Raw genomic sequence first — 17271 nt, 5'->3', positions numbered from 1 at the left:
TTGAATAAATATATATATATATTTTTTTGAAGTTAAAAATGTGAAACTAAGAGCAGAGTTTATTGATGGATTGTCATGGAACTAATCACGTCTCCTCAAATGTGTTAAATTCAGTGATGAGAATCTGTGGACCCAAGTGGGATAATAAGATAGACTCGATCAACTTCAAAAATTAAATGGAATCGCTGCGCCTCTGGATTCTTTTTGCTTCGTTTACTCTCCCAAAAATGACCTTTGGCTGAAGCAGTTAATTCTCAATAAATCGATTTTCAGTGAATAATAGAGATACAGCATTAATTGATCAGCAAACAATATTTCCACATATTCTAAACTACTTTGCACTAACGGTTTTGCCAAATTTCAAAATCTACATTAAAAACTATAAAAAAAATATTAAAAAATCTCAAAATTGATTTAAAATTTTAGTATTTGATTTAAATTAAAATTTTTTATTGAATTCGAATAAATTTAAATTTAAATATATATATTAAGTTCATATTAAATTTTAAATCAAGAGATAAAAAATAAAAAAAAATTAAACTAAATTGAGTGATATATTTTTATAAATTTATATTTATTTTAAATTTTAGTAAAATAAAAATAATAATTTTATATTACAATTTACATAAATATGTTAAAATTTTATATTACAATAATATTTAAAAATTAAAAAAATTAAAAATTAGTAAATTATTGATTCGATTAAAATTTAATAAAAATTTGATTTAAATTCTAATCAAATTTTAAATTATCATAATATTTAAAAAATTAAATCAAAATTAATCTTAACCGAAACCATTATCACTATTAATTTTGATTATTTTTTGTACAAGCGGCCATGACTTTGCACTGAATGGTGCGAGCCCAACAGGCAGCTGTCGTCTGTTTATCCTCGGGGCTTATCCTTTTTCCTTAATTGCATTAATGGCCTTTTTCTGAACTTTGAAGGCCGTGACAATTGTAAATGTTTTACATTGACCTACTCTTCTCTTTTGAATGTCAAGGCCGACACATCAACTTTAAATTTCAAGCCCTTAATTTCCTAACATTGAGTTACTATTCACGGCCTTCGGTAAATATTTTATGACTATTATAAAATTAAACACCCTTTTACGTATAAGTCAAAATTAACATTTTATTATGGAAAATATTTCAATTTCATTGAATTTTATCTTTATGTTTTTTAATTTTATTAAATCTTAAAATAATTAAATTAACATAATTTTATCACTTACATTAATGAAATATTTCTTGAAATATTCTGATTTTATTAATTTTATTTTAAGATAATAAAAATTAAAAATATAATAATTAAATTTTATAAAACTTAAATAATTTAATAATAACTTTTAAAATATGAAATTCGATAAAATTTAAACTCAAATCGTAATATTTATAATTTTTTATTCTCAAATTATGAATTTTTTTGCATAAAAATATGATAAAATTAAATATTTAAACGTAATATACGGATAAGTTTGATCTTAATCCTAATTTTCTTCTGTTTTAACCTAATAAAAAGTCAATTTAAGCAAAGTGAGGTTCTTTTACTATTTTATTATGGCGTTTATTAATAAATTTTGTTACTTAATAGCATCATATTCATTGGCCAAAAGAAAATAGCATCATATTTCGCAATGAAAACGTCAAAATAAATTAAAATTAAAAAAATATAAACACATTCGTCAATTACTATCATTTTTCTATTTAAACTATGCGTCATTTATACACGAAAACCACATGTGAAAGCTTTAAAGTTAAACTCTTGCTTTGCTTACCTAATTTGAGCCTTGTACGATGTCGTTTTAGCTTATTTCAATTGAATTTTACGTTCTCAACAACCATCCCTGTAATTAATTAGTAACAAAGCCTTTGATTTTATGTTGAAAAAGTTGCTTGGTGCCAGAAAATCCTGAACAAAGTATAAGACAGGAGAAGATAGCTAGATCTCATATTATCCATTCAAAATGCACCACGTACTCCATTATGACACGTGTTAACTTTTCATTGAGTGACACGACACGACCGGGCTAAAACTTTTCTCATAGTAGCATCCCGGTCTCGAAAAAAAGAAGGAACGAGAGCTGGCGTTAAAAAAGTCAAGGACAATGCTACGCGTCAAACCAAAAAAAAAAAGTAAGCAAAGCAAAAGCAACGCGAGCGGGAAAGAAGCGCGTGAAAGAAAGTAAAGCAAGCGGATGTAAATAAAAGATCAGAAAAAGGGCAAAACGGTAAAGAAAAAGGTGGCGTGCTTTAACGGCATAAAAAAAAAAGGCTCCATAAAAAGTTTTCCTGAGCCACCCTGTCAACACAGTCCCCCTACTCCCTATACAAACCAGTCCACACACTTCACATTTTACAAAATCCCAATATTAATCCAATTTTTTTATTTTTATTTTTCCTTCTTTACAAAAAAAAAAAAAAAAAAAACAAAGGAAACAAAAAAAATTAGAAGAGGAGGTGCGCCAGACCGGGAAGCTGATCAACCATTGATCACGTACACACAGATATATTTTAGTCTTTACCATAGTATAAAAGAGAGGGAAAGAGAGAGTCATCGAGATTTGCGCCTTGGCCAAAGGAGAGAGAAATATCTTTGATATATCAGCAAATCAGGCTGATTTAAAAGCAAAGGCGGCGAGAATTTATTGATATGATGTATCTGATATAAACAACCCCATCATTCATACACATGACCCGTTGGCCCTGAGCTCTCTCCTTTATCTCCTTTGCTGTTATCTGTCTTGTTGGCTTGCTTCCTTGCTTTCCTTCTCTCTATTAAACCATGAATTTACTCTCTTTTCTCTCTCTCTGACGCCACCCTTTATTTTGCTTTTTTTTTTTTTCTGGATTTTGGTCCCTTTCGAATTATTTCTTGGTTTTGGTTTTTGTTAGTGAATTTTGTTTGATAATTAAGATTAAGCGTCATCAACGTCATCATAAAGTGTGGGAAGTGGGAAGTGGGAAATGGGGAATGGGGTGGGAACAGCGTGGAGTTCGAGGAAGGGGTGGAGGAGGATAAGGAAGCAGGGCCTGTCGGTGTTCCTGTTGTTGTTGTTGTTGTCTCAGTCCAATGTTTATTAATGCTCTCTCCTTGGCCTTTTGCTGTTGAATTGCCTGGTTTCTTTTTTTTTTTTTCTCGAAGTCTCAAAGTTTTCTTTGAAGAATAATAGCCTTTTCTTTGCCTCTGCTCTCGATTTCTGGTTTGGTTTGGTTTTATTCAGCTGTGAGAGAGAGAGAGGGAGAGAGAGATACTTTGTCGATGGTACACGGTATGGGCAGCTCCACAACAACAAGGAACTTAGGCCAGCTTCTTGAATCTTGAGGGTGTTTGAAGGGAGTATTCCTGTTGTTTCTTTTATTCTGTAAGCGTATTTTCGAGAAAAGAACAAAAAATGAAGTTTATGAAGCTTGGCTTCAAGCCTGACTCCTTCCAGTCTGATGGCAAATGCATCAGGTAAGATCGGTTTCACTCACATTCTTTTTTTTTTATGCAAAATTTCTTCAGTGTTGTTTCCTTTTATTTTTTGGTTTCTTAACATTCTGTTATCTTCGTTAGATTGGGTTTCGTTTTGCCTGGCACTTTGTTTTCCGTTATGATATCTGCTCCAGACATGTTTAACTATCGGTTTTGGTTCTCGGGTTTGGTGTTTTCCCCGTTGTCTGTATTGTGCTTAATAGTCCGTACGGTTTCTGAGATGCAAGTTCTTTAGTTCTAGCCTCTTAACGATTTTCCACTGAAAATGTGTAATTTATTATATTTTGTGCGACTGGTATTTTTTGTGCTGTTTATGAAAATTTATGTTTTTTATCAACTTTATGCTGTTTAAGCCTCAATGGTTTTTTTAATATACCTTAAGAAAAAGAAAACTTTCAGTGGTTAATCATGGCATTGGGAAAAGTCACAACTTTAACAAGTAATTTTTCTTTCTCTTGATTTTCTTTTGGCTTGGTGACAGATTAACCACATGGGTGTTTTCATTACAATTATTATCCTTTTATTGTCTGGTTTTGTGGGGGGTTGAAGTTGAAGAGTGAAAAAGAAGATGGGATATCTTGGAAGTGGTCCAGCTGTTGGACCTATACTCTTTTTCATGACTTAGTGGTCCAAATGTGGGAAAGGCACAACGGGAGCAGGCCTTTAATCATCGTTGTAAGAATCTCTACCTGTAAACAATAGCATGTTCCACCTAACATCAGGCATTTCCCATCTCCCAACGAGGAGCAAGCTTTGATTTTACACCATAATATATGTCCAACAGTCTCTTCCCTTCGACAACTTCTCATAACCGAATCAGTTTATCATTGTTTTGCTAAGACAGAGGAAGTAGGAGTGATCTAGTCCAGTGACCTGGATGCGTTAATTTTTTACTTGAACTATGTACTGCGATTTGGGATGCTTACATTCTTTGACTAGCAGATTTAATATGATCCCTCAATGATTTTGTTTTCCATTTTTGGTTGGCGGTTACCCTCAAGATCTTTTTATGCATCATCTATTTGGAAACGAATATTACTGCATTCAGATTTGAACATTTTAAGATGACACGGCTAATTAAGACAGGGAAAAATGAAAGAGACATGAGCGATGTTTAGTTGCATCATAAAATGAAAATGTCAGGCGGATGCAGTTTGTGAGTTTGTTTCCTTATTGACGAGTCTGTGAGACACTAATATGTTTCTATAAAGCTGTGGCCGGAGTCTTTTTGTAATGGTTTTTGGTTGAGGTTGTAATTAAACCCTTTGTGCCAAAGTAAAATATTTTAGTAAATAAATAGAAACTAAAATCCAGAATTAATCTTTAATAATAATGCTGTACTTGACCGCTGGATTTTGAGGCTTTCCAGCCATTTTCTGGCTTCTGGTTTGTTAAACCTGTTTTTCATGTTTAAGAGGGGCAAAACTTTTACCTAAAAGTCACAAAGGAGTTTGAGAAGTAGCATGTAGTTTCTCACAGAGTTTGAAATTTTCAGTCCGTTGACCATAGCCATTGAATTGACTAACTTGGGGCTATTTGGATGGCAAAGAGTTTTCTTTCTTTTAATGTAATTTGACAGGTGAGCAATAACCTTGGTTCTTTCATTAGAGCCAACGAGGCAAAATTGGCTCCTATTTTGTTCTTTTTCATTTTTTAAGCTTTACATTTTAATGTTGCTATCATCTTCATCATGAATGCAGTTTCTTGTGTGTTTTGGGGGGGGGGGGGGGGGGAGGGGTTAAGTTTCTACTGTTCTCTTGAAATGTTTAGCTTTAAGTTTTCCCTTTGTGGGCTTAAAATATCTGTTGATGCAGGTATGTCACATCTGATTTGGCAACTGATGTCACCATTAACGTTGGCGAAGTGAAATTTTACCTTCACAAGGTATGCTCAGTTCCCTTCTTTTTTTGCTTTAGTCAGGTGCGTGTGTTTGTAGATTCTGAATTTATTGCTTAGTTTTGGTTTTTGGTTCATGTTAAAATAGTTTTCTTTCTATATTCCATTTAAAATTCATGAAATATTCATCTGTTTCTTTGAAATAACTATTCAACTGAATTTTCTTCATCCAGAAAAATATTGCTATTATTACCATTTCATAGGTATAAGTATGCAAAATTTTGTCAAAGTAGCTTAATTTGATTCTGTGGAATCTGGCAGATGATAGCATATAATTCATCCGATAACTTTTGCAGAAGTTGCCTCAGATGACTCTTTGCCATAATAGATGCCAATGTAGTTGGAATGCAGTTGAATCTTTTTCTCTTTATTTGATTTCTTCTCTCAGCCAAACTAAACTGTTATATTTAAGAATAAGTTCTAAAATGCTCTTTCTTAAAAAAAAAAAAAAGTTTTCTAAAATGCTCTACCCGTGGGGGGCTGCTGCCTAACTATTATTGTCAATTACAGATGTTTTTATTTACCTTTGCAGTTCCCCCTATTGTCGAAGAGCAATCACTTGCAAAAACTAGTGCTGAAAGCCAGTGAAGAGAACTCTGATGAGATTAATATGGTTGATTTTCCTGGTGGGCCAAAAGCATTTGAAATTTGTGCAAAATTCTGCTATGGGATGACTGTTACTTTAAATGCTTACAATGTTGTGGCTGCCCGTTGTGCGGCTGAATATCTAGAGATGACTGAGGATGTTGATCGAGGTAACCTAATTTTTAAAATTGAAGTATTTCTTAATTCTAGCATATTCCGTACCTGGAAAGATTCCATTATTGTACTACAAACCGCCAAATCTCTTCTACCATGGTCTGAAAACCTGAAGATTGTTGGACGATGCATTGATTCCATTGCATCTAAAACCTCTGTGGATCCAGCAAACATCACATGGTCCTACACATATAACCGGAAGTTATCAGCGCCTGAGAAAATAGTTGGTGATGGTATGAAACTTCGGGAGAAGATTGAATCTGTCCCGAAGGATTGGTGGGTTGAAGATATATGTGAACTAGAGATTGATCTCTACAAGCGAATCATGACAGCTGTGAAATCAAAGGGCAGAATGGATGGTGCTGTCATTGGTGAGGCACTGAAAACTTATGCTTTCAGATGGTTGCCTGATTCTGTTGATGCCTTGGTTTCTAATGTACATTCCTGGAGAAACAAATTACTGGTGGAAACAATTGTATGCTTATTGCCTTCGGATAAGGGTGTGGGTTGTTCATGTAGTTTCTTGCTGAAGCTGTTGAAAGTTGCCATTTTGGTTGGGATGGATGATTCAGCAAAGGAAGATTTAGTGAAGAGGATAAGTTTAAATTTGCATGAAGCTTCTGTCAAAGATTTATTAATACCGGCACAGTCTCCCCAAACTACTTTATATGATGTTGAGATGGTGCAGTCTATTGTGAGTCAGTATATGATGCATGAAAAGCATAGTCAAGATTTAGATGCTGCAAAGAATGAGATGGGATGTACTGATTTAATTCTAGGGCATGGATCCTTGTTGAGTGTTGGTAAACTGATTGATGGGTATCTTGAAGAAATTGCATGCGACCCAAATCTTTCCCTGGCCAGTTTCATTGACTTATCTCAGTCTATTCCTGAGTTTGCTAGACCAGTTCATGATGGACTCTATAAAGCCATTGACATGTACCTGAAGGTAGCCTTTTACACTATGGATGCCAATTTCATTGATCATCTCATGTTCTAGAATTATATATCCCGTTACATAAATACATATGCATAAATTCTTTCAGACTATTTTCCGATGCTCAATTAAGTTTTTGTTGTGAATACTTTCAAGGTACATCTAGGCCACTACCATGCAATCATTGGATAGGTTTTACCACCATTTATGACATTGTGACAGCATGTGGATCTTGCAGGTCTTTTCAAGATCTGTAATGTTATAAGGTTGTAATCCTAACTGCTTTACCAGTAATGCAGCTTTAGGGATGGAGGGGCTGGGTTGAGGAGACAAGTTATTGGTAGAGAGGGTAAAAATGTTGTCAGGCCAATTCAAAGTTCAACTAGTACCTTGCAATCTAGTAATACCGTGTTCTTTTATCTATTCTTTTTTGAAACAAAATATGGTCTCCTTTAGTCAATCCCTTAGTTTAAGACACATGGCTTGATTAATTTTCTTGGTTCTTGAAGCAGCCTGTTGGGATCTAGGAGTTATGATCAATTTTTTGGCAAGTGCAAAATATATTCATTGAAATCTTTAAAAGTGTCCTTAGATAGTACAGAGTTATGTCTGTAGCCTAACAAAATTATACAAATCTCTATTGGTATTTCATAATGCCTGCCACTATCATATTAGGAGAACCAGAAGCCTTTTCATGAGCGCACTTGGACAGTGTAAATTTGGGTTGTTATGTCTGCAGGAGCATCCTGGCTTGATGAAGGCTGAAAGAAAGAAAATTTGCGCACTGATGGATGTCAAGAAATTGACAATGGATGCATCTATGCATGCTGCACAGAATGAGAGACTTCCACTACGGGTTGTAGTTCAAGTTCTCTTCTTTGAGCAGGTTAGGGCTGCAGCTGGAGTTCAATCGCTTAACAACAATCCTCGCGACACTTCATATTCCACGACGAACACTGATGAAGAATGTGACAAGACTCCAGTTGAAGATTGCAACTCCCTCAAGAACCAGATGAGTCAAGTTAAGATAAAAGAGGATGGTTTCCCAAAAAATGGTAAATTGGCCAAGAAGAATAGCAAAAGCAGTAAAATTGGCATGCAGCTGCTGCCATCTCGATCTAGAAGAATATTTGACAAGTTGTGGGTTGTGGGAAAAACGCATGTGGAGAACAAAAGTTCTGAGACCTCTGGAAGTTCGCAAAGCCCAACTTCGATGGTTCCAGGGGATACAAAGTCCTCTGGTATATCTTCAAGACACAGGAGGCATTCAATTTCCTAGAGAAGAATTCTGAGGTTTATCGGAACGTAAACGGGTAAAGAAGATTCAAGCTGTTGTAAGTGTAAAAACCGGTAGGATTTTGTTGTAGTTGATGGGGTTCTTGTCTTGTGTGAAGTGTTCTAAAATGGGGTCCGGCTACAGAATGTAATCAGTTGTTTTTGAGTAGTGCTCTTTGGAACATCTTTATCCAATAGCTGATCATCCATTCTCATATTTAAGTCTCGTGTAGTTAATTGGAGAACTGCATTTCCTTGAATCTTTTGTATTCCTTTACCTGTGATATAATTCGGGGATCAACTACCTGTTTCTCCTGAAGAGATGTGCCACTGCTGGACAAACCCATGGCCAAGAAATGCTCGTTAATAAGAGTGTTAGGCTTCCGTTAAATTGTAAGAAATGGTGAGAATGGATCAATGAAAGTTCTTCTCACTTGCATTACATCATACATGTATATAGATACCACTTCTTTCAAACACACTAAAATACAACAATTTAAATTGCATTCTCAATCAAATGATGGGATCACCAGTTTCAAAAAGGAAAAGTTATTCGATTGAGTATGATAAATGTAAACTTACCCTCATTTGAATCATATTGGATGTTCCTCGTTTCCCTTTTTGTTTTTGGGCTTTGTCTCTCCATGTAGAATCATTCGGTCACATGAACCAACAGTAACCAAAAGTTAAAGGTCCTCAAATCCTACAGGAAACTAAATGGAATGATTTTGTTCCCAAAGGTATGTCAGATTCATCAGAACCAGAAGTCAATCGATGAGACTACCTTCAAGTTGAGAAAAGGGAAGATTATGGAGTGTAAACAACTGTTGAATGTCTGATCCAATTTAAGTAGTTTTTCTTGGCTATTTGGGTCTGGCATGTCCATGCTATCCATATTCATTGGATTGGATTAGCATTTCGGAAATATTCATCTCTCTCATGAGAGCAGAAGTCAGCCCCACACTCTAGTTCAAGGAAATGCTAAGCAGCTTTCGTGTTTCATTTTCCCTTTCTTTTTTTTTGTTTTTGGTCTTTTATGCCCCATCCAATTTTATGCCAATGGTGGTCAGCAGCTGTCATTTGGCAGATTCTAGCCTGATGAACAGGCATGGCTAGATACAATTAAATCTGGAGATGGAGGGACTGTAAGGATCAGTACCATTGACTGGCTTGGTCAATCCCAATATACGGAGCAAACAGTTAATTGGTCATCTCTTTTAACTGCTGTCTCAGAGGTACCTTCAAGTACCATTATTACTCTATTATACTTGAACATCTTGCAGTTGTAATTACATAAATTCTTACAATATTAGGAAATGTAGCTGTTCCCTGTAGTATGGCAGTCACCTGAACATTGGTCCATTGCCAGCTTAGATCACCTAACTCATTTTAGTGTGTTACTTTTTTTTTTCCACTTCTCTGTTTATCGGCCAAAAAAAAAATGTCTCTGGTGACTGCTCTTCTTCAAAGTACAACAAATTTCAGGCAAAGTTTAGATCAAGTATAAGGTTCCAGGTTACAACTTGACCGGACCTGCCATTCACAAAGGAAAGTATACTGGGAATATCTACCCGGCCTTCACCAGATTCAATCTGGTAAAAATGCAGTCAGTGACCAGCAACCTCGTTTGGGATTATTTCTATAAAACAGCCGGAGTCAGTTTCGGGACTTATAATCTTCCCATTGTTTCACAGCTTCAAGAAATCTTCGATGCAGATAGGAATTCACCCTATGATATATGTTACAGTTGAGGTGTCGGGTGATAGTCATGCTTATTCTAGTTGATGATCAGTTAGTTCCAAAACAGTGGAATCAATGGCTTGTAAATAGAAACTTTACTCAAACAGCATAAATCCATTTGCTTTAAATTGATCATCTCTATGCTTGGAGACATATTCATCCCTGAAATTTGTAATAACAGTCAGTATGACTTCACCTTTGTGGTTTTGAAAGCATGATTATCATTTATTTATAAACAATAAATTTCTATTGAGAAGTCTATAAATCTAAAAAAAGAAAAAATCATTAATTCATTTATATATAATCTTTATTTCATTATTTCCCCTTCGGTTAAAGTAATGAAACATTTGTTTTCCAAAAAAGTAAATTTAAAAAGAAAAAAGCATTCATAGGTCGATGGCTCCATGCCCATTACTCTGTGGGCTTTAAAAAGTCTCGGTCAATCATGAATCGAGCGCATCTTAAGGCCTATAGGAAAAACTCTGACTGAACCGAGTTTGGTTTGACTAAAGCAGTCAACAAATTGGACGGCAGTGATCAATCCTGAAGACATTGAAATTAAAATGAAGAAGCCTACCACGTATCAGGATTGGATTAGGATCTTTACAATCTGGTTTGAGTCGATGATATGAAATTAAAATGAAAAAGCCTACGTTGAAACAACAATATTGTGTCTTAATACGAGTATAATAAAAAAACTCTTTTTTTTCATTTGAATTAAGGTATATGAACAAGGAGTTTTGATAATGCAATCTTATTTATTTGGAATAATAAGGAACTAATCAGGAAGTGATCTGGTGAAGGTTTCAGTCAAGGCGATGAAGGAGGTACTGGACTTCAACGTCCTTTGTTAAGGGAATCACCCAATCTCCATAGAGGCGGGAAACAACAGCTGGATCCACCTTGTACTGTCCCTTGTTGCCATCATCACCGAGCTTCACTTCCTGCCCAAATGTTATAGTCTTCTTCCTCATCCTCTTCTTTACCGCTTCTTCCACATTCGCAAAGGTCAATAAATCTATCAGAGTATCTCTATCCTGAAATACCCACAACATTATTGCGAGCAAGAGAAGTCAAAATGATCATCTTCACCAAAAAATACAATTTATAAAATGTCTTCAATCTACATGTATCATTGGGATCATATACGATTGCCTAACAGCATGTAAGGTCCAAGCAAGCCGAACAAAGAAATCCCAGTATGGTCCAATTTTTACCACTAGATATCAAAATTAAAGTACCTGAGCTCGAATTGCTGGCTCATAATCTTTCCGTTCTTCTCTGAATTTAACTTCAGCTACAAGTTTTCCGTAATGTATTCTTCTAGAGAGGGCCTGAAGGAAACAGCAACATATTTTAGAGTCACTGCTAGAATAGATCTTCTAACTTTGTCCTGAAAGTGTACAATGGCAACAAAATGCCATTGCATTTGTAAGAAACTTCTAACTTCATATCACACAGATGTGAAGACGTTACAATAAATTCTTGTTGCGCCTGAAGCAATAATCACAATAATACAGAAATAATAGACAACAATCAATAATCAAATGCGCAGAAAAAATAAAGCACACTAAGAGTTACGTGAAAAACCTTCCAGTGTAGAGAGAAAAACTACGGGCCACCAGAAAAATCTTCACTATCAAATAATAGTTATACAAAGTTCTTCTCTAGCTAAAACTAGAGCTAATTAACAACTAGAGAAATAATTAGAGAAATCTCACCAAATAAGTGACTCAACAAATACACTCTGGATTTGTTCTTAGAGAGCTTCAAACCCGATCTTCACCGTTCAGAATGTATAACTCTGAATCATAAACCTCCTGACAAGGTTCCAACTCAATCGGACCACGGATCGACTTCCGTTTAACCAACTCTCCCTTGTTTTTTTTTCTCTCTTTGCTTTTCTTGGCTTTTCTTCTTTCTCTGCTTGGTTGTCGACACACACCTTAAACAATTCCACCTCTTTTTTATGAAATAGCTAGGGTTCTGTGTAAAATAAAAAATCAAGACCCATGACCTTTACTTGGTCCAAAACCACTTACATGAGACTGGACCCTATTTTCCTAACAATTCTTACTGTAAACAGTCAAGATCACGAGCTGCTGTTGATGCATAGTTTCCATCATCGCCCGGAGTGACAAACAATGGAAGCAGTTTGTTGAAATGCATATTCCATATGATCCTATTCATGTTAACAGGCATGGCTACAGGATGCAAAACATGTGATCTTGGAATTAGATCAAATTATAATTGAATCTGTTTCCAGTTTTGGGAAAATCGTAAAGGGAAATACCGGTATTAGCTTGAGAGAATAAATTACCTCAGGATACTTATGACGTGGCACCAGCGAGGGTGGTAGATTATCTGGGAAGAATGGATGTTCCTCAGGATTCTCATATCTCCCAGCCTTTATCACATTCAAATTGAAGGTTGCGTTCCAATCAATGTCAAAGTAGATGAACTAATAGAGCAAAATGAAGCCAAACAAATACCATTTATTGCAACTTTATTGACATGGGTTTCTGCCAAATTGGCAGTTTTTATTTCCACCCACTTTATTCTAACATGAGAATAGTGTCACTGTCAACATATACGAAGCATGAAACAACATTGAGTAGATAGCAAGACTGACCAGAACAAACCAAGTACTGTAAGTGGTATGATTCTACAGTACACAAGGTTCGGCTATAGCTTAAAGGCACTATGTTTCGGGATTCAAATCCGGAATTAATGGTTCAAGTAGCACTATTTGCTGCTTTCCTCTTCTGTTGTGGGGATTGAGGTGGCTATAGCTTAAAGACACCAACGTAGAATCTTTCCATATATCTAGAAAAAAAAAATGTTTTTCTTTTCTTGGCGTGAAATGTGTGAAGACTGAAGAGCATTAATATTATATTAGTAATAACTCAGTGACAGCAAAAAGACAAGAAGTTGAATAGAAACTGTTTGCAAACAAACTTGACGTGTTAGGTTCAGAATCAGTGAAGAAAACAACCCTTCTGTTATTTACTTATGAAGATTAAAAAAGAAAAAAAAATGAAGGCCAAACATTCTTGACATAATCGAGAGATGAAGAAAAGAGTTTACCGTAGCTTGGATGGCCTCTGTTTGTTTAACAATGAACTCAACCAGCCGCAAGACCCAGGAACCGAAGCAAATGAAGGGTCGTAGGTTGGAGAATTTAAAGGAAACCTGGCTCTCTCTATGGGACTGAAAACAATGGTGTCTTCTTGCCTGATCAATCAGTCTCTTACCAATTCTAGCGTCAATCCATTGGTAACATTGGACTCTGGATTTTGATTTTACAAACTGAAGATGTCAAATAGACAAGAATTACCATCATTACCAGAGACATATTCATGTTTAGTTAAAGACAAGAAAAAAACAACCCAAGTTGAGGATTCAAGATTTGGAGAATGCGATAATTAACTAACATTTATGACAAAGTAAACTAAAGAGGAAAGTAAACGAGGTTGAAGAGTTTTACGTTGACAGATGATTTTTTTCTCTTTTTTCTTCTTAATTTGCCAGAAGAGCGACGACTTTCCTGTTTGAATTTTATGGCACTAACTAATACCAACCAACTATTTCTCCCAAGGACCAGCACTAAATCAATGGAAGCCTTTGAAAAAAGAACAGGCAAAAGGTGGATGCGTAGTGCGCACAGGGGCTGCTTTTCTTCGCGTTCAAACTACATGTTAATATATCAGCTTTAAAACGAAATGCAATTCTTTAGGGTGGTGGCGGCTCAGGCATGGCGTTATTGCACGATATGTTCGTATCTGTCGTATCTTGTTTGTGCGATTTCTTCTTCGAACCAACAAAAGAAAACGGAAAACGTGATGGTTAGTTGCTTTCTGTCGTTGCAAGAATGTGAAGCCGAGGCTCCGGACTACAGTATTAATTACTGGTCATAAGGCCAAGTCAACTGTCATCGATAATCTGATCTACCATGGGGATTTCTCTTTTTGTACTCCTAGAAAAAGTTGTTCATGATCTCATGGGCCGCGTTCTTTCGAACAGGCTTTTCATCAGTCTTTGGGCTAAAATGTTGAGGATTCAAAAGGGAGACATCCGAGTTAAAATTGCAAACAGCAACTAATGAAAATATCAATTCTAAACGAAGCATCCGAATAGGTAAAAGAAAATCTCTGATCTAAAATAGAGGGAAGACCTTTAATATACGTGTAATGATCAAAGCAAACCAGAATTTTGTAAATAATCCATTGACAAACTATATCCCTTCAATCTGTGAATTAGTTTCCTGTTTCCCTACTTCTCATTACACTTGCAAACTAATCAACTAAATATATTGCAAATGCTTTAAGCAAAAAACAAAGATTACCAACACAACTACTAAACTTGATGGTGATGGTGATTTCGGCTACATGGTACTCTCAAAAGTGCTATAGTAAGTACTAATTTTTCTCACCTCAAGTGACTGATGAGTATGTTGACCACGCTGGAAATTAAATCGCGAAGGTTCATTAACATGCCTTGGCATTGGATGTGCAGTGTTTTTCTACCAAGAAATCTCTCCTTCCTTTTCACGAAGCTCTTGCCTTGCACGGCCCAAAGCAGCTTGTAGTTCTCTTATCTGTTGTTCCTGTCTTGTTTCGAGCAATTCATGCAACTTTATCTCGTGTTCATATGGAGGAACCCCGGATGTGAATCCGAACAGTCTTCTTCTTCTTGACCATCAATTGTAGGGTCAATTACTTCCCCACAGCTTATGCTATAGCTTCTCGCTGAAGTAATGCTGTTAACAATACTCTCCTATAGTTTCATTTGTTAGTACTACTATTAACTTATAAAAAACAAAGTTACAAGTCACAGTTGATTGAAAGTAACCAATGTCTAAACAAAGTTACAACTCAACTCACAAGTCACAGCTTTTTACCTTATACTTTGAAAAGCTACAACCAAATAAGAATGAATTCAAGTTAGACATGCGAAATTAACAATTCCCAAGTTTTATTTGTACCTCAATGGTTTCCTGATGTGGGTTTGTGGACAATTTGCCTATATCCAAATGGAGTTGTAAACGTTGTGAGTGAACTTCAAGTTCTTCTTCAAGTCTATCCATTCCCTCTGGCAAATCATAACATTTCATAGACTGATCAAACTATACTTTATTTGAAGTCAAATTGTTGTTAAAACCCAAACCTTCCTCGACGCCATCACTTGATTCAAGCTTCTTAGCAACTAGTAAATCATTATTTCGAAGTCAACATTTTGAAGAACACCCACCATTTGGATTCTCAATTCCGTCAGTTTTTGAAGTTCATTTTTACTCTCAGCAATCAGATGGAACAAACAACACCCTATTCCCACATTGAAATTAGCTTCCCTCCTACATCTTTCTGATTAAAAAAGAAAAAGAAAAAGAAAAATCACTACAATTTGCAAATGAAAACCCACGTTATATTTATAAACAAGCGCTACAATTTCACCTGGTGACGAATCAGGACGGTCGGCTACATGATATTCTGCCACATCATCATCCACTTTTGTTCTGTCACCAAGAATCGTCTTCACTAAGAAAATACTAAGAAACTACAAAAAAAAAAAAAAAGGAAATGTGGCTTAGCCCTTATTTATTTGATAATTTATGTCTTTTGTAAGTATATAGAAGCAGAATAGGAGGAGGGGCATCTAACATGTGTTTTGCAGCTTTTGCTCTTTGTTGCTGTTATTAAATTTATGTCTCAGTTTTTTTTCCCTTGAGGCATTACTACTTTATTGTCATATTTAAGATCACAAACAGGTACGGGCCACTTGTGTTTGTACATATCATGACATCGAAATGTTGAAAACAACAAATAAACTTAAGATCAACTTATGTTGCTCAAAATTCATACCCAAAGCTCCATTGATCAATGTGTGCCTTACGAGACAAATTGAGGTCACAAATGTGTGCCTTATGGACAAAGCTTGTGAAGAAGGCTAGAGATTTTGAGGTTGTGGGTGGGAGGGACGCTGAAGCGTGAAAAATGCTCAAGGGTAGCTTGTAAATTTGTAATCGAAGAGAATGCTTCATACTGAAACTCGAATGCACGTGGAGTTTCTTGCAATGCAATGGCAAACAATAATTTGGGTGTTGTTGGCCAATGCCCAGTGGCCTTGTAATTGTAAGAATGGGACTCTCTTTTTTGAAAAGTTCACTTCCTGTAACTTTTTTTTAATTAAAATCTCATTTTGATTTTAAAAAACAAACGTTTTGACAATGAGTGAAGTTTAAAGATAGAAATGACACATCAATGTTAATAAATTATTTGAATTCGATTGAGATAAAATTTAAATTTAATTTGATTATTATTGAATCGAATTCAAATAATTTGATTTATCAAGTGAATCAAATTTAAGCATCTTAATGTTAGGATAAAATCTCTCTCTTTATTTTGTTTTTAAAGAAAAAAAAACTCAAAATTTGAAGTGAATATATCATCCATATATAAAAGTATAAACCCTAAAATTATTAAAAATAAATAACATAAATACCTTTTTAAATTTTAAGAAATAATAAATTTACCTTTAAATTTTTAACATTTTTTATTTATGTATTAAAGATTATTTTCCATTAAATATATAGCATTTCTTAGTTAATTATTTAAATTAATTCAAAAGTGTTAAAAGTTAATAGCATAAATACCCTTATGAATTTTAAAAAATAACAAATTTACCTTTAAATCTCTAGCATTTATTTATTTATTTAATAAAGATTATTTATTATTAAATATATAACTTTTTATTCGTTAGTTATTTAAATTTAAATCAATTAAAAATTTACAAATAAAATTTATATCAAATTAAACTATATTAAAAATTTGTTTGTGGGATATGGTGGATGTGTTGTCGAAAATTAACCCAAATTTACTCTTATCTTTTTTTTTTTTTGTAAGATTCTTTTTTGTTCAATTTTATAAGTAATAATTCAATTAAATTCATATAAAACACATTTCTCATCCTATGGGCTATAGCATACTATGAGTCTGTGATATTAAATAAAATATAGACAAAATCTTTCCTTTGTTGCTCAATTAGTCATTATTTTATTGTAAATTATTATATCATAATGTTTATGCCCCAAAAACATTTAATTTTATCTTAAGTAAAACATATAATTTTTTTTTTTCAAGATACAACCTAATTTGCTCTTTATCTTCTTTAATGGTATATATCATGA

The 17271-nt window shown here is 34.6% G+C and overlaps 2 protein-coding genes and 1 pseudogene across 3 annotated transcripts; 1 reads left to right on the top strand and 2 right to left on the bottom strand.

Annotated features, from left to right (window-relative positions):
• The first annotated feature begins 2566 nt into the window (after positions 1-2566).
• LOC111299413 (phototropic-responsive NPH3 family protein NPY1-like) lies at positions 2567-8622 on the top strand. 2 transcript variants are annotated; one of them, XM_022894590.2, is made up of 4 exons: positions 2567-3457; positions 5293-5362; positions 5907-7082; positions 7810-8622. In XM_022894590.2, the coding sequence occupies exons 1-4, from the start codon at positions 3396-3398 to the stop codon at positions 8347-8349; spliced, it is 1848 nt and encodes a 615-aa protein (XP_022750325.2). In that variant the 5' UTR covers positions 2567-3395; the 3' UTR covers positions 8350-8622. The 2 variants fall into 2 exon arrangements, with proteins under 2 accessions (XP_022750325.2, XP_089603537.1); XM_089747411.1 differs by having other exon boundaries at positions 5885-7082.
• A 53-nt stretch (positions 8623-8675) lies between these two features.
• Positions 8676-12305, bottom strand: LOC111300450 (chorismate mutase 2-like). Its single transcript, XM_089747412.1, has 4 exons — positions 12163-12305; position 11958; positions 11327-11419; positions 8676-11122 (listed from the first exon to the last, which is right to left on the bottom strand). Exons 1-4 carry the CDS (start codon positions 12285-12287, stop codon positions 10892-10894), a joined length of 450 nt encoding a protein of 149 aa, XP_089603538.1. The 5' UTR covers positions 12288-12305; the 3' UTR covers positions 8676-10891.
• Positions 12306-12412: 107 nt separating this feature from the next.
• LOC111300912 (protein POLAR LOCALIZATION DURING ASYMMETRIC DIVISION AND REDISTRIBUTION-like) lies at positions 12413-16125 on the bottom strand (annotated as a pseudogene).
• Positions 16126-17271: the final 1146 nt, after the last annotated feature.

This window comes from Durio zibethinus, chromosome 18 (genome assembly GCF_047325235.1).
Source record: "Durio zibethinus cultivar Kanyao isolate XHJ-2024 chromosome 18, ASM4732523v1, whole genome shotgun sequence".
Taxonomy (NCBI): domain Eukaryota; kingdom Viridiplantae; phylum Streptophyta; class Magnoliopsida; order Malvales; family Malvaceae; genus Durio; species Durio zibethinus.
Note: the sequence above shows the minus strand (reverse complement) of the source record. Positions and strands in the feature narration are given on the sequence as shown.

Excerpts from the sequence above, each read along its gene's own strand:
- LOC111299413 (XM_022894590.2), top strand. The coding sequence starts at position 3,396 with ATGAAGTTTATGAAGCTTGGCTTCAAGCCTGACTCCTTCCAGTCTGAT. Across the intron at positions 3,458-5,292 it reads TCTGATGGCAAATGCATCAG|GTATGTCACATCTGATTTGG; the intron begins GTAAGATCGGTT and ends CTGTTGATGCAG. Across the intron at positions 5,363-5,906 it reads TGAAATTTTACCTTCACAAG|TTCCCCCTATTGTCGAAGAG; the intron begins GTATGCTCAGTT and ends TTACCTTTGCAG.
- LOC111300450 (XM_089747412.1), bottom strand. The coding sequence starts at position 12,287 with ATGCCTGTTAACATGAATAGGATCATATGGAATATGCATTTCAACAAA. Across the intron at positions 11,123-11,326 it reads AGCCAGCAATTCGAGCTCAG|GATAGAGATACTCTGATAGA; the intron begins GTACTTTAATTT and ends TGGGTATTTCAG.